At 51.3% G+C, this 21,348-nt stretch overlaps 9 protein-coding genes across 9 annotated transcripts; 5 read left to right on the forward strand and 4 right to left on the reverse strand.

The window, feature by feature from the left end:
• Window positions 1-121: 121 nt before the first annotated feature.
• Window positions 122-2,097, forward strand: FOL3 (folylpolyglutamate synthase; the record flags this gene model as incomplete). The annotated part of the gene is made up of 2 exons (XM_064869655.1): window positions 122-1,755; window positions 1,818-2,097. 2 exons carry the CDS (start codon window positions 122-124, stop codon window positions 2,095-2,097), a joined length of 1,914 nt encoding a protein of 637 aa, XP_064735152.1.
• Window positions 2,098-5,889: 3,792 nt separating this feature from the next.
• Window positions 5,890-6,363, forward strand: PMZ80_001209 (uncharacterized protein; the record flags this gene model as incomplete). The annotated part of the gene is made up of 1 exon (XM_064869656.1): window positions 5,890-6,363. One exon carries the CDS (start codon window positions 5,890-5,892, stop codon window positions 6,361-6,363), a length of 474 nt encoding a protein of 157 aa, XP_064735153.1.
• Window positions 6,364-6,809: 446 nt separating this feature from the next.
• PMZ80_001210 (uncharacterized protein) lies at window positions 6,810-8,498 on the reverse strand (the record flags this gene model as incomplete). The annotated part of the gene is made up of 1 exon (XM_064869657.1): window positions 6,810-8,498. The coding sequence occupies one exon, from the start codon at window positions 8,496-8,498 to the stop codon at window positions 6,810-6,812; it is 1,689 nt and encodes a 562-aa protein (XP_064735154.1).
• Window positions 8,499-8,941: 443 nt separating this feature from the next.
• PMZ80_001211 (uncharacterized protein) lies at window positions 8,942-10,399 on the reverse strand (the record flags this gene model as incomplete). Its single annotated transcript, XM_064869658.1, has 1 exon — window positions 8,942-10,399. The coding sequence occupies one exon, from the start codon at window positions 10,397-10,399 to the stop codon at window positions 8,942-8,944; it is 1,458 nt and encodes a 485-aa protein (XP_064735155.1).
• A 2,133-nt stretch (window positions 10,400-12,532) lies between these two features.
• Window positions 12,533-13,693, forward strand: HRR25 (serine/threonine protein kinase; the record flags this gene model as incomplete). Its single annotated transcript, XM_064869659.1, has 2 exons — window positions 12,533-12,544; window positions 12,599-13,693. The coding sequence occupies 2 exons, from the start codon at window positions 12,533-12,535 to the stop codon at window positions 13,691-13,693; spliced, it is 1,107 nt and encodes a 368-aa protein (XP_064735156.1).
• Window positions 13,694-15,199: 1,506 nt separating this feature from the next.
• Window positions 15,200-16,243, forward strand: DOT5 (thioredoxin peroxidase dot5; the record flags this gene model as incomplete). The annotated part of the gene is made up of 1 exon (XM_064869660.1): window positions 15,200-16,243. One exon carries the CDS (start codon window positions 15,200-15,202, stop codon window positions 16,241-16,243), a length of 1,044 nt encoding a protein of 347 aa, XP_064735157.1.
• A 394-nt stretch (window positions 16,244-16,637) lies between these two features.
• SLP2 (Synaptotagmin-like protein 2) lies at window positions 16,638-17,952 on the reverse strand (the record flags this gene model as incomplete). Its single annotated transcript, XM_064869661.1, has 2 exons — window positions 16,638-17,564; window positions 17,614-17,952. The coding sequence occupies 2 exons, from the start codon at window positions 17,950-17,952 to the stop codon at window positions 16,638-16,640; spliced, it is 1,266 nt and encodes a 421-aa protein (XP_064735158.1).
• A 913-nt stretch (window positions 17,953-18,865) lies between these two features.
• Window positions 18,866-19,673, reverse strand: PMZ80_001215 (uncharacterized protein; the record flags this gene model as incomplete). Its single annotated transcript, XM_064869662.1, has 3 exons — window positions 18,866-18,906; window positions 18,960-19,574; window positions 19,631-19,673. The coding sequence occupies 3 exons, from the start codon at window positions 19,671-19,673 to the stop codon at window positions 18,866-18,868; spliced, it is 699 nt and encodes a 232-aa protein (XP_064735159.1).
• A 279-nt stretch (window positions 19,674-19,952) lies between these two features.
• Window positions 19,953-20,498, forward strand: PMZ80_001216 (uncharacterized protein; the record flags this gene model as incomplete). Its single annotated transcript, XM_064869663.1, has 1 exon — window positions 19,953-20,498. The coding sequence occupies one exon, from the start codon at window positions 19,953-19,955 to the stop codon at window positions 20,496-20,498; it is 546 nt and encodes a 181-aa protein (XP_064735160.1).
• Window positions 20,499-21,348: the final 850 nt, after the last annotated feature.

Consider the following 21,348-nt stretch of genomic DNA (forward strand, 5'->3'; position numbering starts at 1 on the left):
ACGTGCACGGCACCTCCTGGCGGAAGTTTATCTCGCCAAATTTTATTCATACTTTACCTATGCAATAGCCAAGGCTGGTTAACCATGCTGATCTACGTGTCCTGCGTGCTGGCATAACGACATGATAAATCTGGGCCTGAAGCGAATCACGCGTCTCCTCCAACACATCTCGCAAGCACATTTCCATCAACCACAGTTCAACCCACCATGGAAAGCAGTACACATAGCTGGCACCAACGGCAAAGGTAGTGTCGCTGCATACCTATCTGCCCTGTTGAGACGCCGAGGTCGACGAGAAGACAGGGAGCCACTTCGCGTTGGTCGCTTTACGTCGCCGCATTTCATCGATCGGCGGGATTGCATTTGCATCAACGATCAACCTGTTGCGGAAGATGTCTTCTTGAGGGCGGAGAGGGATGTTAAGGCGATTGCTACGTGTGTTGAGGAGGAGCTGAGAGACGAGGCACGTAAGGCATTTTCAGGGAAGGCCAATGGGGTCGAGCGAGCCATCGAGCAAATTGAGAAAGATGTTAGGCTGACAGAGTTCGAGATCCTTACTGCGACTGCATTCACTATCTTCTCACAGCCTAACCCGGAGCCGTGCGATATCGCGGTCATCGAATGCGGATTGGGGGGGCGGCTTGATGCCACGAATGTCTTGCCTGATTCTGCCATTGCGATTAGTGTTATTACTAGTATTGGACTTGATCATCTTGACATGCTTGGTGGCAGTCTTGAGAGTATTGTGAGGGAGAAATGTGGTATTGTTCGAAAAGATGTACCGGTGGTCATTGATGCAGATCGGGGATCCGAAGCGACTGACATGGTGGAGGCTGAGATCAAAGGAAAATTCGAGCACAAGGAGATCGTATCGAACTTTGAAGCGTTTGCTATGCTCACAGGCGGAACACTAGCTGAGGATCATGCACACCTTGAACACGACCGGACTGAGCAGGACTGCTTGGGCGATCGGCGAGGATCTCTGCTGAGCTTGCAGCCACATCAGCGCTGCAATTTTGCCCTAGCACTGACAGCTTTCGACTATGCTGCAGCGGCTATGAGGAAGCAGGACAACAACCTAAGCTATGAAGACACCAAGGCGCTGTGGGAAGATGTTATACAAGACGCATCGAAGTCTTATCCCGCCCGCCTCCAGCTGCTGCAGCCAGGCTGGTTGGATGGTACAGAGCAACACCAAGATCTGCCCTTAACCAACAATACGGAAGTCCTGCTTGACGGCGCCCACAACACGCAGTCAGCTCGAGTCCTGAAAGATTTCGTGGACACGAAAGTCCTAACCAGGGATCGCAGCAACCACAACGGGCGTACCAGGCCAGAGATCTGGATCATTGCGCTCTCGTCAACGAAGCCGCCTGACGAGGTCTTGAGCACCCTTTTCACCCAGCAGGTCGCTGCTTCCGCCAGTACACCGAGTGACCTGACCAATGAGTCGTCGCCGCAGTCAGGAGCTACTCGAATCATCTTCACGTCGTTTAGCTCGGTCGATGGCATGCCATGGGTCAAACCTGCATCGACAGAGGTACTTCTTCAGTGCGCCACCGAGCTTGGCCTATCACAAAATGTCGAAGCCATCACTATTAACATCGTTGAAGCGCTTGAAGACGTCGAAAAGTCCTTGTCTGAGAGGAAACGACATCATGGCGGAAGTGAAGGGCAGCAGCCTCTGGTCGTCGTTGCGGGAAGCCTGTATCTATGCAGTGACTTCTTGAGACTTGTAAGAGACGGCAAAGAAGGGTACTTGAGACACTGGAGGGATACAATATCCCATTAACCCTCGAAATGATCTTATGGATCAGTCACAATGTATCGCCAGCCCTTGCTAGAGTCTCATCAAGACGCGAAGACGCGAGGAAGGATCCGAAACCGACGCCAACCAGCCCTCCCCCCAGTTACATGAATGCAGAACCGTTCGGCAGCCCGATCTCGCCCATACCTTCACAAGCTAGCTCAGCCCCGTCCTACGATAGTCAGGTCCGCCACCTCTCCAACAGTAGCGGCAACTCGCTGAGACAATCCAAAACTGTATCTGCGATGGTGCCCTCAATACCACAAATCAACGAGACCTTTCACGACTGACGGAGAAGAGACTGGTCATTATCGCTCCGGCATCATGATTTTGAGCGGACAAGGCAATGGAGAGCTAGGTCAGCTCTATGTCCAATACTACTATGGTTGCAGCTTGCTCTAGGCTACTTCCTACGTGAAACGTACCTCCTAAGAGATCGAGACCAGCATCGACTTCGGCCAGACTCAAGCAGAGCAGACGAGTCATAATTTCTATCTCCTGTTACTCCACGTTCACCAATATCAACAACGGCTCATCCTTGCCGGAAGTAGGTACACGGTGACAGCACACCGACTTGCTCTTACACGACCAAAAATGGCGTGTGAGGCCTTCCGGAAGAGTGTTCTCGCCAGCATACCGCCGCCAGGTCATGTTACAGTCCTTCGTCCACATCTTCCGTTCGTCAAGATACCTAGTCCGCGCTTCGGGCCTCGCTAAAGGGCATGGCGTTTGCTGACTTGCTTCAATGCCGCTCTTCTACCCTATGCCTGGCTGACAATACAGTCTTGCTCCTCTTTCTTCCCTGGGCCCTGGGTCGGCAGCATCTAAGGTCGAAATGTGGAAACGACCTTCAAAGGAGACACGAGTCGCATCGCGATGCGATTCTTACGTGAGTTGGTCGGCTCGTGCATGCCAATATCGTCGTCGGGACCGGACACAAGAACGAGATTGGGAAGCCTGAGCTGGAGGTGTTTGGCAGAGGTCGCTGTGACCACTTCAGACTACTACGTAGCCGTGGGAATGACTTGGACAAGTAGAACTATAGCTCCATAGGCAGATAGCAACTGCAGATGATGTCGGCGCTTCGTTGTTATGATCGTCCGATGAGCAACGGTTAGAATCCGTGACTCCCTCATCCGTTGGAGGCTGCATATGGTAGCAGATCTCTGCTAGCTATGTGGCCGGTTGATGATAGCTCTTTGCAGGCCGGAGCCGAAGGGTGGGTCATCAAATTTTTCTGTGTGCGATCGAAAGTCCACACATCACGGGTCACCCTGCTTCTTCTTGCGATTGTGCACGCGGTATAACCATACAATCATCGTCCCCACCGCCGCAATGGCACTGGGGATCCCGACCCCAAGACCGATTTTGTTATCGGTGTTCAGGCCACTACCGTCGCCTCCTTTAGATGTTGGACTTGGTGGACTTGTACCTGCACCGCTGTCGGCAGAAGAAGACGTGCTTCCGGAGCTTGCAGTACTCGAAACGGAGGTTATACTGGACAGCGTCGTCGATGTGCGTGATGTGCTTGATGCTGGCACATAGGCGGTGCTGCTAACCTGGGAAGATGTCACAACCGAGGAAGAGGCTGAATCTTCATTCGTTGGTCCTCCGTCAACGGTGAATTGGTTAATGCTCGTATTGCTGTAGCACTGGTTGTACCCGAGCGCCCATTTGTCGCTGAGTCCGCAATTCAAGTTGCCAGATCCATAGACCGTCACTGCCCAGCTATTAGCTTGCTGCACGATGTAGTGCCTTCTTAGCCATGTCCTTACCCCCGTAGCCGACATCTACTTCTGTCAACTTGAATGAGCTGAATGCATCCAGGATTGGTGTGCAGTAACCATCGTCCAAGCCAATGAGGCTTCGAGGATTCGAGTCTTGACATGCGTCATCTGGGAAGAGGCAAAGGAATGTGGCCGCGAGCGACCAGTGGATGTGACACAGGATGTTGAGCAAGGCTAGCAGAGAAGGTGAAACGTGCTTCATCGCAGTGGCATTCAGACGTCCATGATAGAAAAGCTTGAAGATTTGAAGTTTTTGAACAGCGGCAGGCAGGGCATGCCATGATGGAAGAGAAGTGCCATCGTATACCGCAGTTCGCGACTCAGCCTGGTCAAAAAAGCCACACCAACTTCATGCGGTCGTAGTGGCAATTTGCCTTGTGATACTCTGGTCATCAGGCTCAATGCAGCACTCTAGTTTGCCATTGCAGCTGTTGGTTCTAGATAGTTCTAGGACTCTTTGACTGGTGGAGGGGCTGAATGTGGTGTGGCATGGGGCAGTGTGCCTGCATCGCACGTCGACCGCATAGCCTCTATGTAGCATGGCGATGTCTGTGGCTTCCACCCAACGTGACACAGATGAGATATCATCTGGATCAGCCAAGACCTTGTGAGCAACTGCAGGCGGAAAGATGCAGAAGGTCCAGCTTGCGAAAGCAACAACAACAATAGCGTAATAAGGATCCGTGCAAAGCTTTATGGTACAAGTTGGGTTACCTCATTTTATCAGACGCACCGCCGCGTGATGCCTGAGGCGACTCATAAGTACGGTGGAACTTAGGCTTATACGGGAGAACACAGGCAAATCAAGCGGCGGAGCGTCTGATCGCTTAACTTTTCTTTAGTATATAAACGTGTAGTACAAAATGATTATTCTAACTTCTACAGCAACACCACTTGACCAAAAAACTTCTGAAATTCCGGGGACACCTTCGGAAATCTATACCACACCTGCCTAAGCCACTAAGAAATCGCCGAAGCGAAAAGCCTATCTTCAACTAAACGATTCCTACTGCCACTTTTTCAGCTTTAAAAGTTCCCTTCCGTTTCCCTTTACATTTCCTTCTTCCCCTTCTTTCCTTTATTCCGTACCTAGCTTCTAAGGATATTTAGCACTTTAGGATACTTAGAAGATAAGGAAAAGATAGAACTTACTAGGTAGTGATAAAAAGGTAGAGGTAAATAGGAAGGTAAGATTATTCCACAAATTTGCGCTATTTAAGAATTCGGCGATCAGACGCGCTACGCGCTTGCTTACCTTCTCTGTTAACCGTATTAGTATTGCCCAGGCAGCAGCGCGTAGCCGTCTGATAAAATGAGGTAACAAGTTGGGGGCGATTGAGATTCTTGGCTGTCCCATTTCGGGCACGGACTCCACTCATTCCGCCAATCCTGGTACCCTGTCCCTAGGTGATAGCCAAAAGCGTGCTTCGTGTAACGATGGCACTTAGAACAACACAGTCAAACAATACGTCAAGTTCTCATCCAGCGCACCAAAGCTGTGTATGCGCCATGACCTTCTTCCCTCCGTCTCAACGCCCTTGGACGGAGCCAGATTGAACCTCCTGAGATATGTCAACTGTGAGGAGGCATTGATGCCGGCCATTTCGTTGTAAGTGTCTTGCAAAGCTACGACAAAGCTGGGGACGTAGTTGAGTATGTTCACGTCATCCTGACTTGCTTAAGAAGCAACAGCTAAAGTACTACGCTAGCTATGGAGAGACATACGGCAAAAGAGCTAGCAATGAATGCAACTGCTGCCGGTCCATGCGACCGAATCTCTTGCCCGCCGGTCGATCAACGTGGCCGGTCACAAGCACATATTTGGGAAGATCCAGTGGCCACATTGATCGATCAGGACGTGTCCGAGATGTTTCAGAGTCACGATACCTAGCATTCCTACCACCGTCCGGAAAGTCCTGGCCCTACCAGGTATTGTGCATGAGTACCAAAGGATCATCTCGGCAGCCGCCTATCCAATTATGGACGGCGGGGTCCAGTGCGCGTATCACAGTCTAACAAAGCACTTCACCATGCCATCAAGATTGGCCATGCCTCGTGAGCTGTGATAGCCGGATTCCCAGGTACAACTCCCACAGACTCGATGCCAAGGCAATTCCTGGAAAGATATCCCGACTCTCGGAAACATTTGCAGCGGACTTTGGTCATGGATATAGACAAAGACGGACTTAGCATCACAGTATATCCGCGCCTGATAGCTCAAGTACAGCATATGGACAGTTCGTGGGCAGAGAAGTCTTCATCTGCACCATTCCCATGAATTGACTGTCCTCTACCATGTCCTCGACTTCCAGCCAACGCGCCGCGGCGCTCGCCTTCCTCGATAGTTTCGACAAGCTGGACGGCGATGCGAACATAGCCCTTCGAGCTCCTAACTGCCGCCACACCATGGCTCCCACATCCCTAGGTTTCAGCCCCAACATGACCAACGAACAATGGGCCGCCCATTTGAACTCCACCAAACAAGTCCTCACCAGCTTCCCCGTCATGGCAAAGGAGATCTTCGAAAGTGGCAACCAAGTCACTGTTTGGGCGACGAGTGAAGCGGTGTTCCGCGAGGATGCGAAGGATGATGAGGACGGGGTCGACTGGACGTATCATGGGGAGTATATGTTTGTGTTCCTTTTTGATGGGGATGGGAAGATCGAGCGGATTGTGGAGTTCCTTGATAGTGTAAAGGTTGTGCAGGTGGGAGCGTTGATTGAGAGGGCGAAGCGGAATTTGGAGACGAGGAAGGAGGGGGCGTCGTGAGGTGTTGGATAACGGTTGGACGTTGTGAGATCCTAGATAAGCGGGGTTATGCGAAGTAGCGGAGAGCTGGCATTGCGCTGCGTCGGTCTCGCTGGTAGGTCGAAGGGAGGCTGGCTGTGGTTGGTCGTGACGGCTGGATGGGGCAAAAATCGATTCAAGTCATTTTTCTGCTCGTACCCGTCTACTTGCTCGTCAGACAGTCAAAGGTACTGTCGGCGAGAATTGCTATGGGTGCCAGATCAATGTTGAGCTGTTGCGTGGTCTTCAGCTTTGCGCCTGTCAGGAGTCTGGTAGAGGAGTTGCCTGTTCAGTGATGCATGGATGAGTCGAGTGTATCTGCTTAGTGTTTAGCTTAGCCTTCTCTTTATGATGTCAAGGTTGCTGATGTAGTAGTGTACCCTTCTTCACCATCGCAAGGCTCCTTCAAGGATTCGGTCAATGGAGCTTTACCTAGCTTCAGACATTTCCCGGCGGCAATAGCATGAAGCAGCTATCTGCACATCTGCAGCAGCCAAAGCCACTTTGAGCTGCTTCTCAATGATGTCAGCCTCAGCATGTCGACCAAGTCTCTTCAAGCATTCATGATAGCCATGCAGAGCCCAAACATTATTCGGGTGCTGCATTTGTCGTGGAAGCGAGTTGTCGAGCCCCAGATCAGCAGCATATACCTTTGCAGCCTTTTCGACGTGGTTCTGCTCAAGTAGTAACGCGCCGTAGGCATGACGCGTGGGTTGCAGCCAGCCCCAAGGCTCGTCGTAAGGAAGTGAGTCGTCGAGGTGCACGGCTCTCCTCAGATGCTGAAAGGCAACATCATAATTGGCCTTGCGGTACTCCAGCTCACCATCGAGCATAGCGTCAGCGATGGCAAGTATATCGTGGGCGGTGTTGTTGAACAATGCCCTTGATGGCTTGACCTTCTTGACCGCTGCGCGGAAATCTTTTCGAGCTTTCTCAGCTTTCTCGACTTGTCCGATGGCGGACAGCGCAACACCTTTAGCATAGATGATTATTGCTGTTGTGTAGCAGTATAACTCCTGATCAGCCGGAAGCTGCAGGTCGATAATCTCCTGCCACTTGCCGAAACGAATGAGGGCATGGACGCCCATGCCAGAGAATCCTTCTAGCCAGTCAGCCATTGGAGGTGATTCGACGCGTAGCAACCCTTCCGGAACGGCCATTGCAAGCTCCTTCGCTGTCTGCAAAGCAACTTTGGATTGACCGGCAAACATGGCTCCGTAAAGCTTGAAGTGGTAGTCATGGCAGCGGTAAATTGTGTAGAAGTTGACAGCACCAGCTTGAGCCACGTACTTCTCATCAGCCCGGATCGCATCAGTATTCGAAGCAACAGCCCGTCTCCAATCACCGCACAGCACGTCGATGTGGGTCGGCATGTGCTCTAAATGTCCTGCATCCGGAACCAGGCCACGCAGACGATCAGCAATGGGTAATGCCATCTCTGGTGTTGGAGACATCTCCATAAGATGGATGTAGAGATGAAGCAGACCAGGATGCTCAAGCCCTCCGGATTGTCCAAACGCCTTTTCCAGGACGGATTTCGTCTCATAAGTCTTCGCGTCCGGATTTGGCTTGCCAGTACGAATATCCCACATGTTCCAAGGTGTAAGGTTCATCATACTGTCGGCATACAGACACGCAACATCAAGATCATCCCCATGTCGTTCGTAGACTGCCTGCATAGCGTCGCTGTAGAGCTTGTTCCATTTCTTCGGATCCTCAACAGCACTGTCCTTCAGGTAACGATATTGAATCGCTTCGGTAAGTCCCTTCTCTAAACTACTACCATTCGTAGCAGCCAGCTCTTTGGCTTTTGCAGCAGCCTGGTGGGTACGCCGGAGAGTCTTCTCAAGGTCAACTTTATCGTACACTTCCCATGGCTTGTTGTAGTTGGGACCGAGAGCATATGCTAGACCCCAATATGCCATTGCGCATTCTCCATCGTAGGAGATGGCCTTTTCGAAGCATCCTGCAGCAGCTTCATGGTTGTAGCCATAACTCCAGATTAAGCCTCGGTCAAACCATGTTTGCGCCTTTCCGTTGGGAGTGGTTACCCGTCGATGGTATGTACCTAAGTCATAGTAATCGTCCCCGAGAACGTCAGCACCGAACAATTGCATGTTGGCAGGGACAGGTGATGGTAATGTTGAGGAGAGCAACAGTGGCTCAGTCCGATGGCAACAAAAAGATTAATCTTTCTTAGTTACAAGGATGTCAGTTTTCGATGGGCCTAAGGCTCCACTCAGTGCCCAGAATGCATACTATAGGCGGCGAGCTACTCCCTCGGGTCATAAAGTCTTTACCTAATCTACCTTAGATTCGTGCTACGTGTAGATTGGGTAAAGACTTTAAGACCCGAGGGAGTATCCGGGGCACGAAAACGAGAGAACCGCGGTTTCTCGGCATCGACAAAAGTACACTGTTCCGATGCCATAGAGTATAGAGTTCAAGTATACGGCTACCTCCGAGTCTCAACCGCACCGTGCAGCATTTCGGACAGCATCTTGAGCGTCCCTATACCTGGACTTCCGAGCAGTCCATGCTGCCTGACCTGTGTCGAAGACTATCTGACACGAATCGCTCCATTCCCATTGTTTTCGTCCTCGGAAGACGAACTGCGCTCGAATGCTTCTTGGTCCATAACCTCGTCATCCTCAGACGCCATGCCGGTCAGCCTCTCCTGTTCACCTCCCATAAATGATGCTCGTCGTTTTGGATGCCTCGTCAGATGTCCATAGATACTCATGATGCCGGCGGAGAAACCATGGACCATGATCGACCCAAGCACAATGAAACTGACAATTGGCCATATGTTTTGTATGGCTTCAAGATGTGGACCTGATGATGGTGGGTGTGGCTCAGGAGATGAGGTACGAGTCTCAAGTTGCCCTCTCGCCTCCATAGCCAAGAACATTGCGCCGACACCCATAGGCCCGAAATGACCAGCGAAAATTGCTTCACTCCAACTCCGGACTTCAGGTAGAAACCTCTTGATAGCTAGCATCGAGGGTAGTCGTCGGAAGAGCAGAATCAAGACTGTGCAAGCAAGTAGCTTCCATGCATTGATTTGGCCAGTATACTTACCCCAGGGGATGATTGTACCGAAATAGATAAACATCGTCGAATTGAGAAGCAAATCGATAATGCTCGGCAATCGCATCTCGTGCGTCTTTTCATTGAACCAGCTATCCCAGCTGAATGCAGTGCCTGCCGAGAAGGCAACCAGGAAGTCGTCCAATCCGAGAGTGCTGCCAACTCCAACCGAGAATATGGCAAGCAGGAAGTAGAAGACGAAGAGAGTGGACTTTTGTGTGTAACCTCTTTCTTCACTGAACCGCAGTGCCTTTGCTGCCATCCAGCCCACCGCCGCCCCAATCACCACGCCCAGAGCACATTGCCACAGGATAACTTCGAGGAAGAACATCTTTGACCAATCTGCCACGCTATTCTCCAATACCGCAAACAGAGCGGCATACAGAAAAGGGAAAGCTGTTCCATCGTTGCACCCTGATTCAGCTGCCAATAAATGCCGAAGACGTTTGGGTACACGCGTCGAAAATTTTGCTTCGCCCAGCACACTAGCTGACAGGACAGGGTCGGTAGGCGTGAGTGTTGCTGCAACAATGAAGGCACTGCTCCATTTGAGGCCGATAATAAGCTTCAAGATAGCAGCCGATACGACCCATCCATAGATCATGTTTGGGCCCAAGAGCAATGCTATTCCTCTCCAGTGCTTCTTGATATACTTACTAGGCAGATCGAGACCAACAGCGAAGACTTGAACGCAGGTGACGACTCGTGCCATTTCTTGTGTAACGCTGTCTTGATACCTCCATTTGAACCCGAAAAGGTCGACAGCATCGAATGCGATGCCTGTCAAAGTCGCCAAAGGCGGTTCCGAGAGATGTAGTCGGTTACGGATGAATTCTGCGAATAGTGCGTACAGTATCAGAAAGAACGACAACGTGAGGTACGCAAGGTGTGTGCCTGATGGTTCCAGCTCTGGAATCTTGCTAGGCATGATGGTCGAGGTTCGCGAAAGGAAACGTAATATGTGTAGTATAAGAGACAACAACACAAAGCAATGTAAATAAGTGTGCGATGTCGTCGCCGTGATAGTTCCGAGCTAGACTTGTGTCTTGGGACGTTTGCACAGTGAAAGTTTATATCGTCGTCATCCACCTGCCGGCATGTCGATTGCTTCGATCAGCGATGTTCTGGTGGCTGACCATGTCTTCACCAGCCACAATGAGAGGAAGAGGCACGGACTTGATCTCCGCGATATGAGGCAAGAACGGAGCTCGATCAAAAGCTACAAAGTGCAGGCGCGGCCATGACCTGAGTGGCCAGGTGCACCTGAGAAATAGCGATTACTACTGATTGTCACAGCGATGTCGCGACAGCAGGAGGGTCAGCTTGGTCTTGACTCTTGAAGCCGCCCTTCGGGCCGGAAGTGAAGATCTCGAGACTACATGCGGCGTAGACCGCAGAGATGCAGATCCTTGGCCTGAAGTCTGGACTTCCCGTATTTATCGCCCGAGGTATGGGTATGTACGGAATTGCCGACGCATGGCACGCAGAAGTCCTACCTAGCCATCCTGACCTGACAGATAGAGATACGTTTCAAACTCACTTTCCCCAGCCGGATCGCTGTGTCAGCTACCCGCTGCAACCGATAGACTTGAATCATTCACAGTGCGATATGAACACCCTCTTCCCGTGAAGATGTGCTCCTTCAAATCCTACTCGTGCTGCACAGATCATGGGGTCTCCCTCACTATGTTGGCAAGGTTTGCACAACAGACACTACTTGTCCGATCGCTGACTAGAGTAGACCACTAATGCTCGAGACTGGATCTACTGTCTTTGTTGCGGTGAGGCTTCGACTTGCATGAAGAACTGCAACCAAGGTCAACATTGCTGCCCAAGATCAGGCTGCTTGATTCACGTATGAGACGTTGCCTCATCCCGCCATTGCATCACGACTTTCGGCGCAGTCTCCCTTGCGTGATACGTTGCCCAAGTGAACAGGGTGTGCAAGGTCGGATACAAAATCTGAGGAGCCCAAAATTGCTTGGGCAAGTACGAAAGGCAACGTCTGAAGAGCGGTAAAAGATGGTGAAAAGGCGGACCCGAGGAAGCGCCTGCTCAAAGTGGGGTTTGTCGATAAGGATTGGTTGGGCTCACACTGACGGTCCGCAACGAACGGAAATAATAGACTAGGCAAGAGCACAAATAAAAGGAAGTCTTTGCCTGCGAGAGTAATCACAAGGCGTTTGCCCAATGTATGGCAGCAGAGAGAATGCTGACTGAGACAAGTTAATAATGTTGCAAAGTGATACCAGGTGGCAGATGATGAGCCGGGTACGATGGCAGCAAGCCTGCAAGTTCATAGGCTGAAAGAAGCACAATTGACGTGCCAAGGCTCAGCAGGTGGCTTTGACGATCTTGCCTGATTGCAGTGTGTCCACGGGTGAAGTCTCGCCTGTGACCGAGCTGTAACCTGCGCTTCGCCCTTTCGCATGAGGCCCCATCGGGTGCCATTTTGGTCCAACTTCCAAGCCCGATCATCACCTAGCCAAATCTGTTACTTCCCTTCCACTACTACTGCAAGTGCAGCCAACCTCTCCTCATACCTTCCTCATATCTCATACCTCAACACCCTTCACGTCCCTGGACGCCCGTCGTTGGAACAGCTTGTCAAGCTTGTTCAGGTTGAGTGTTTGTGCTCGACTACAAGCTGGTGAGTTGTTGGGAATAATTAATCAGCCTTTGACCGGTCGTTTCCTTTGGTATGTGAATCACCGACCGCAATCACTCTGTCAGCCCACCAAGATACCTCGACCTGCACCTGCACCTGCATTACACTCTGCACTACTTCAGCATACACGTACAATTATTCTCGAACGTACACATCGACGTCAGCCTTGCCACTTGTAGTTCTTTTGTGCCGATTGTCGACGTGCGGTCTTTGTCTCTCATTGATAAAAGGTCTGACTTATTTTGGGCAGCAGGCTGAAACCGTCGTCAATCTACTGGTACCACTAATCAATCTCCTCCCTTCGACCTCGACAAAACACGACTTTTGATTTACCTCGACCATCCTCTACTTAGTATCGATCATACGCAGTCTTGATAGCTGCAAATAGACAAGATGACCACAATGGTACGTGCAGGACATGGAGTTGAAAGAGAAGGCAGCACAACTAACAATTTGCAGGATCTTCGTGTCGGTAACAAGTATCGAATCGGCCGAAAAATTGGTAGTGGCTCTTTCGGAGATATCTACCTAGGCACAAACATCATCTCAGGCGAAGAGATTGCCATCAAGCTCGAGTCTGTCAAGGCCAAGCACCCTCAACTCGAATACGAAGCCCGAGTCTACAAGTCCCTTGCTGGAGGTGTTGGAATTCCCTTCGTCCGCTGGTTCGGCACAGAATGTGACTACAATGCCATGGTTCTGGATCTGCTTGGTCCTTCACTTGAAGATCTCTTCAACTTCTGCAACCGAAAGTTCTCCCTCAAGACCGTCCTCCTGCTCGCCGACCAGTTGATTTCTAGAATCGAGTACATTCACGCCAAGTCATTCATCCACCGAGATATCAAGCCAGACAATTTCTTGATGGGCATTGGCAAGAGAGGCAACCAGGTCAATGTCATCGATTTCGGTCTGGCCAAGAAGTACCGAGACCCAAAGACCCACTTCCACATCCCATACAGAGAGAACAAGAACTTGACCGGTACAGCACGATATGCCAGTATCAACACTCATCTGGGTGTCGAACAATCCCGACGAGACGACATGGAGTCCTTGGGCTATGTTATGCTCTACTTCTGTCGAGGATCTCTCCCATGGCAGGGTCTCAAGGCTGCCACTAAGAAGCAGAAGTACGACCGAATCATGGAGAAGAAAATGACCACTCCCACCGAGGTCCTGTGCCGAGGCTTCCCCAATGAGTTTGCCATCTACCTCAACTACACTCGATCTCTCAGATTCGACGATAAGCCAGACTACTCCTACCTGCGAAAGATCTTCCGTGATCTCTTTGTTCGGGAGTCGTTCCAGTACGACTACGTCTTCGATTGGACTGTCTACAAGTATCAGAAGAATGCTCAGGCTATTGCCCAGGCTGCTGGCAACCAAGGCGCACCAGAGGAGGAAGACAAGCCACGACGATCCAACCAGGCAACTGGCGCTCCGACACCTCAGCATACTTCGGCTGCAGGCAAGCCGGCTGCTGTTAACAGCTCTCGACGTAAGGTAATGGAGCGAGGCAATACTGGCGACAATCAGGGAGGCAGCGATAGGATGTGAGTTGAAAGCCCCACGGTTCCGAGTAAGGAATCCCCTCCTCTGCGTTGTGCTTCATGTGCTATTGCGTAGAGGTTTGAAAAGACTCTGACTAATTCTAGTCTTCGACGTTAGGCTCCGTTCAACTACCAGAATGACTGGCAACACTGATTATCGATGAACCCGGAACGTGTGAGCTCCATACTCATCAAACGCCCTCCTCTCTTCGAGAAGACCAGACATGTCTTCGATGACAACATATCTTCATCTGGCGGACCCGGCGCGGGGTCTGTCTCTGGCACATGGACAGATCTGGATCAGCAGCTCTTCGTGAATATTGATATTGTCAGACTTCTCTACTCGATCAACGTTGGTATCTTGCTCAACAAGCTTGACTTGACAGCATGAATGCCTCCATGAGCCTGAGGAGCTTTTTGGAAACAAAGAAGCCGACGACACAGCTACGACGAATACTGGTGGTTTGAGGGCTGAAGAATGGCACGAGCACATAGCACTGCTTTCTCTCCAGCTCCGGCCAACCTACAAATTCTAGTATGGGAATACACTTCCGACCACCCACAAACCTCTCAGCACAAGTTCGTATCATTGCACGACGCACAAAACTAATTTGTCATTTTGACCGGCCTCAACTACTACAAGGTATGCGAGAAGAGTCGCTGCGAGAGCGTGTGGCTCTTGCAATTGGGGCAAGCGTTTCTGTCCAGCTTCTCTACGTTATCTGAAACAAGCCTCGCGAAAACCGAGAGCTTGAAAGTACGTCGAAGATTGGTATGGGGTGGAGGATATTGGAAGGGGCAGCTTCTGGGGATGAACAAGGACCACCTGAAGTAGTGGAATGCGCGAGCTGTGAGTTTCAAAGAGTAACATCTGAGATCTCTCGAGCTTGTCGAACGTTCACAATATACCAATGTGCCAAACATTCTTGATTGTCAGCCTGTCACTGTTGTTATGCCTTCCGCCAACGTTTTGGGCTCTGTGTTGGGCTCGAGTATAACGACCACCGTTAAGCTTCCGACCAGCGCCGCGTTTCCCAGAATAGCAACAGCGTGAGCATCCATGTTCGTACAAGTCTTGCAGATGCCTCGCTACCTGTATCTATTGCAACCGAGGTGTGAAAGGAAGATTCAGACGTCATTCACGTGCTTGCTTACGGATACATGCTTGTTTTGACGTTGGCAGATGTTGGAAAGTGAGGAGGTTGGGTAGAAGCGAATCGGTGTGTCACTTCTTTCCCTCAACAACGCCCGAGCACGTTTTACATCATTCTTTCTAACCCACAGGCTACAATTGAGAACAACCTACTGTAAGCAAAGACTTGCTTGGTTGTTTTGCTCGACTAGTTTGACCTGACCTGAAGCGCCCAGAGCTGACTAAGCACAACTCAACCTCAACGACGTACATTCCCACTCTTACACAACTGTCGTGAGGACCGGGGTTTTACACAACCAACTACCACAACAACCAAGCGTATCATCAGCAAGCATCAAGCTTCACCTGTCCACCACCACAATGCCCGAACTCCGCAAACGCCCACCGCGCAACGATCCACCCGCAGCACCACCGGCCACCAAGAAAGGTCGCACAGCTAAGAAAGACACAGGCGTAACCGGCAAAGCCAAAGCCGCCGCGTCAAAGGTCAAAGACGCCCTCTCTGGACCTGTTGAGACCACCGGCGACCACGAAGATCAGCAGCCTCTTGTTGGAAATGACGGTAATGGTGACGACGCTGTCGAGAGCGGCGAGGCAGGTATGATTCCTGAGACGGCGGGGACGGCGCCGGGGAGTACGACTGCTCCTGTTGGTGTTGGGGTGGAGAATGCACAGGAGAACACGGGTGGTGTTTCGATGGCGGATAGGGTTATGTCGGGGCGGGGGAAACATGGACATGTACAGGCGGCTGGAGGGGGTGAGGGTGATGTCCCAACCACGAACACAGACACCGCGATACCCGAAGAAGTCCTCGAAAATCCACCTGAGACTGGGAATGTCGAGGCCGCGGATGAGCATCTCACGGGTCCGACTGGTGCTCCGCATGTCGCGACAACACAAGCCACGGCCGCCCTCCCACTCGACGCCTCCTCCGTAGGAAAACAGATCCCCAACCTCGCAAAATTCGGCGGTACACTGACGACACATACCGGCGAGTCCGTATCCGTCTCCGACCTTCTATCACAAGTTGAGAACGGCAAAGGCGGCATCATAATCTTCACGTACCCACGCGCCTCAACACCAGGCTGTACAACACAGGCTTGTAGCTTTCGAGATGAATACACCAATTTCACGGGGGCGACGGGGTACAAGGTGTTCGGGTTGAGTACAGACTCTGTCAAAGCGAATAACACGTTTGCGAGTAAGCAGAGACTGCAGTACCCGCTGCTTTGTGATACTAGTGCGGCGTTGGTGGGGGCGTTGGGGATGAAGAAGGGGGTTGGCAAGGGAACGGTGAGGGGGGTTGTGGTTATTGATGGGGGGGCGGTTGTGAAGGTGTGGTTTCAGGGGGGGCCGGGGAGGACAGTGGATGTTGTTAAGGAGTATTTGGGGACGTTGACCTGAGTGGTGGGGCTTGATGTCGTGGGACATGGGTATGGCATGTTTCGATGCTATTGATGCTCGGATGATGAACGATTGAGCTGATGTGAGTTGATGTAGCCAACCTGAGTGTATACGTTCAGACAGCAGATCCGTGACAAGGAGCATGGGATTGGGCAGTGAGTTTCATGTTGGGGAATGCCTTCTAGGAATTCCCGATAAAGCAGTCCACATTAGCTCGATCTGATCATACATGCTAAGCTATGTTTTTGATATCCCAATCCATTCCACGCCATGCTCAGCAATGCGGTGCCCACTGCCAGTAATCACTATTTGATACAGAATCCACTAAGAGTGAGTTGAGTCGAGCTGTCGACATGTGGTCTTCCAAAAATTGGTGTCCTCCGATTCGCGAAAATCATCTCCTAGCCGTGTTCTCAAATCCCTCCAGCATCGTGTCCGCAACATTCGGTGTCTCACCACTTTGAGCTGCCTCCATAATCTGCTGGCCAATCTCACTCGGTCTTGAGCTACGTGTGCCCTCCCTTGAGCTCGAATTCGATGGTCGATTCTTTGCCTGATTTTGCGTCTCGGCTATTCTGCCATATACAGCCATCGCTTGTGCTATCATTCCACCCATATCCCCTACATTGCCTGGGACGACAACCGCTGTGCCCTCCTTGGCCAAGTTACCGAAAGCCTCAACGTACTTCTCAGCCACACGCAAATTGATGGCATTCTGAGCATTGGCGCCGTCACGGGAGAGCGATTCAGCTACAGCGTCGATGCCTTGTGCTGTGGCCATAGCTCTCAGTTTGATCGCCTCAGCATCACCAGCAGCAGTATTGATCTGCTCTGCCTGAACAGCTTCAGACGCCAGGATAACACTTTGCTTGCGACCCTCAGCGATATTGATAGCGCTCTGCCTCTGACCTTCTGACTCCAGGATCTCCGCTCTCTTCGATCGCTCAGCTGTAACTTGTCTGTGCATTGCCTTCACGACCTCATCCGGCGCTTTTACGTCTCGTATTTCGTATCTCAGACACTTGATGCCCCAAACTTCGGCTGCTTCGTTGATAGCCTGTGTAATTGCCGCATTGAGGTTCGCGCGCTCTTTCAGGACGTTGTCGAGCGTTAATTGACCGATCTCAGAGCGCATTGTGGTTTGAGCGAGCTGGGAGATGGCGTATTCTGCGTCTTCGACACCGTAAGAGGCACGGTAAGCATCGAATACTCGTGTGTAGAGGACGCCGTCGAGTTCGAGAGTTACGTTATCGGACGTTATGGCGGACTGGGAGGGGATTTCGAGGGCAGATTCTTTAAGAGATTGGACGTAGGCTATGCGCTGGAGCAGGATATTAGCACTGATGAGAACCCGTGGAAGAACACCATACATCAACTGCCGGTATCAGAACCGTCAAACCCGGATCCAATATCCTGCTGAAACGTCCGAAGCGTTCCACCACCCATGCTTGCTGCTGTGGCACAAAGTTGACTATTGTATTTGTAGGTAACCTCTGCGTACGTTGGAAATATGATGGCTGACCACCGCCTGACGAGGCTCCGAAACTTGAAAGAGGTGGTGGTAATGACAAGCCCTGCCCCGAAGAAAACTGTCTCCTAGACCAGATGGCCATAGGTAAGGTTATTCCACCAGCTACATTCTGACCACTCCGAGACGCCGCCAGTGCTGCGCCGGACGCTCTCCTTGCGACCTGAAATGTGCGCGGCATGCTTGCAGCCATTATCGAAGCGAAGCACGGATTGACAGATGGAATCGAGCGACCAGGACCAGAGGAACGACTTTCGAATGGACGCCAGCAGGGAAAGTAATAGTAGTAGGTACGACTGCATGCTATTGCCTTCGAAATCTAAATTGCAGGCAAGCGCAGCCCGCGAAAGGTCCGAGCCTTACTCAGCCTCGTGGTAGGCACTCTACGTACGACCAGACTACTTTCTAGAATGCTCAACGCCATGGTGGAGCTCATTCTGGTTGATACATTGCTTCTGTAGGAGTAACAACAATCTTTTGTTCTCTTTCTTCTGCGTCCACCCACCGTTGTCGAGATTACACATAGCCGACGATGTCTGACTGGTGCTGACTACTGTCTGTTATTGGTATCAGAACATCTGGACGCGTTGATTAGGTTAGTATATTCTATGTATCGAAATGCTGCAAGCATGAGCTGCTGAAACGAAAGCTGCAGAGCAAATTCGATTTCATGTGCGGCAACCAAGCGCGGCGTCCAGTATGATGATGCCCAATACATGGCAGGTACCCATAATGCTGTTTGCGCTGCCGGACGGAAGCAAGGAGAATCATCCGTTCTGAGCGGATTCGTACGATTAGTTCTGTACTGCGTAAGTAATGCAGGCGCCGGAGCTCAGTCGACAGCGCAGCGATGCCTGCACAAGCAACACTTGATCCGTGTGCAATAGGAGGTCAATGAGTACACAAACGGGAAGCGTTCTTGAAGCGCGGCTGCTGAACACCTGCAAGCCGCAGTATTGCTCAATCTGAAAACTGCTTCATCCTCTATCTGACGAGAGCTGTACATATCGAAGTGTCATAAAGCATACCCTTTTGCCGCTGCCAATTTGATGCTTGAACGCCATAAGCACATAAGAAAGCCCTTGAAGTCGCAATCACTTCCTGTACCACATTCTTGTGATCCTTGTGTGCCGCACTGTGAAAGGTTAGCAGTTGTTGCCAATTCGAGACTAGGTGTAGTTGACTCACTCTTCTTCTGCAGCTGGAACATGCCGTACATCAGAGCCTCGGCCGTAGGCGGGCAGCCAGGCACATAGATATCGACCGGCACAATCCTGTCACATCCTCTCGTAACACTGTAGCTGTAGTGGTAGTATCCGCCACCATTTGCACAGCTACCCATAGACACAACCCATCTCGGCTCTGGCATCTGATCGTATACCTGTCTCAGCGCGGGCGCCATCTTGTTGGTGAGAGTACCAGCGACAATCATCACATCGCTCTGTCGTGGCGAAGCTCTGAAAATTATACCAAGTCTGTCCTGATCGTATCTTGGTGTTGACAAGTGCATCATTTCGATGGCGCAGCAGGCGAGACCGAACGTCATGGGCCATAGTGAGCCCTGTCTAGCCCAGTTGGCGATCTGATCGAGTGTTGTAAGGGCGTATTGCATGGGACCTTTCTTGACTTCTTGACTAGGCAGTGGCACCTCTCGTCGCAATCTGCCGGTTACGGGTAACCTCGTGCCATCGTTGGCTTGTGTGGATGTGGCGACTTGAGATTCTGCGGCGCCTTTCTTGGTCGTGGATGAAATCGTCGCGGCTGGGACTGCTCGTAATAATGAGGGCTGGAGTGTGGTAGTTGCTGTGCTTCGTTAGTCCTCTGTTCGTGGATGTGGCAATAGCTCTGGTTCGGCATACCTCTGAGTGCTCGGGGAGCGAACTGTCGCGATAGGGACATCATCTTGCCTGTTGAGAGTGTGTCCGAGTCAAAAAGGCGAGTATGAAGAAGGGAAAGAGCGGAGAATATGAGAGGCGACTGTAGGAAAATGAAGAGGAGCAATGACCTTTGTATGCACGACGTTCTTCGATGATGGCACTAATTTCGAGGTGCTCGCTGCACCTTCCTCGGACTACGAATAATCCATTTCTTCCCCGCCTCATTGGCCTATCTCGATCCCGGCGATGAACTTCCGTTCCATTTTCCACCCGCAGGGACTGTTTTGTCTTTCTGCAATGCTCGATGGCTCTGGGCTCAACACCGGCCATAGCCTGCATAGGCATCATAGGTCAGCATGACAATCCTTTACACATCTCGTTGTTTTCGCCGCACGAGAATGAAGAGCTTGAGATGCAGTTCCTCCTCAACTCGAGCCTGGACATTTTCGACATACGACTGAAGAACAAGACAATAGACCAAGATTTAGGACTTCTTCATGCCGTAGACGAACGACTCGCCACCTACGGCTGGCTGACGAACACGGGCATCAAGTTTATCGTAGCAATCGATATGATGGGACGTCCACCTGCTGAGACCACTCCGAATCCTCAAGCTCGGAATCTACCGCCCGTACTTGGTCTGCGTGACTCGGATCTGAGACCTGCTTTCAAGGCAATACAAAGTGCTTACATTGCGCTGCTGATGAACCCTTTCTATACGCCCGAGACTAGGACACCCATGCAGACAATGCACGCCACTGGGAAGAGTGCCGAGATTACAAGCATGAGGTTTACGAACGAGATGCGGAGAATAGGCAAGATGTGGTATCCTGGGATCGCAACCATATGAGTAGCTTTACCTTGAAGCAATCATTGTCAACCGTACGAGCCATAGTGTGCTGGTGTTTGGTGCTGCAATGACTTTCGCAGAATCTGGCTGGGAGGGAGCAACAGCCCGTAGCCCTCATCCTGCTCGGACTCTGCCTGCCTCACCTGATTTTACATTTCACTAGGCCACTTGTCTGCCTTGTACTCATGTTTAGGACAACACCGTCAACATAACGACTCGTGGCGAGTCGACGATGATGAGAACTTCGTCCCATGCACCGACAGAAAGATGAAGGCATTCTCCTCGATGAAATATTGAATCACTAAGACGCAGCGCCGGAGCCGCCAGTACCGCACGATTCACCGTTATAACGCACGTATATCCCGCCAATACCAGCCATGCTAGATCGACAATCACACTTGTGGTGCATCGTATCCTCGTTGCTAAAAGCGACAGCGTGAACCCCACGACAAGCACATCGACACCGCGATTAAAGCCATTACCATCTACATTGGCATCTATGTTCGCAACGCACCCGCCCCAAAGCCATGGTTATACGACAGCCTGCCATCTAGATTGCAACAGCTCAACGGCGACGGGGACCCGAACCGAGACCGAGCCAAGAGTGCTGGAAGACCTGACATTGCTGGCAGGATCATGAAGGATACGGGATAGTAGAGCTCTGAGCTCGACAGAAAAGCCACCGCAGGAGTGATAAAGCTCTCCAAGATAGCACCAGAAGTGAAAGTGGAATGATCAAGGGGAAGGAACAGGAAACAAGTCATCATCGGTCGGACTTGATAGGCAAAGAGAGTATTAATTGCAAGAGTACAGCGCTTTGGCAGGGTTCAGGGTGACACCAGTCACAGAG

The sequence above is a fragment of the Knufia obscura genome, assembly GCF_036327395.1.
Source record: "Knufia obscura strain CCFEE 5817 isolate CBS 148926 chromosome Unknown scaffold_1, whole genome shotgun sequence".
Classification (NCBI taxonomy): Eukaryota; Fungi; Ascomycota; class Eurotiomycetes; order Chaetothyriales; family Trichomeriaceae; genus Knufia; species Knufia obscura.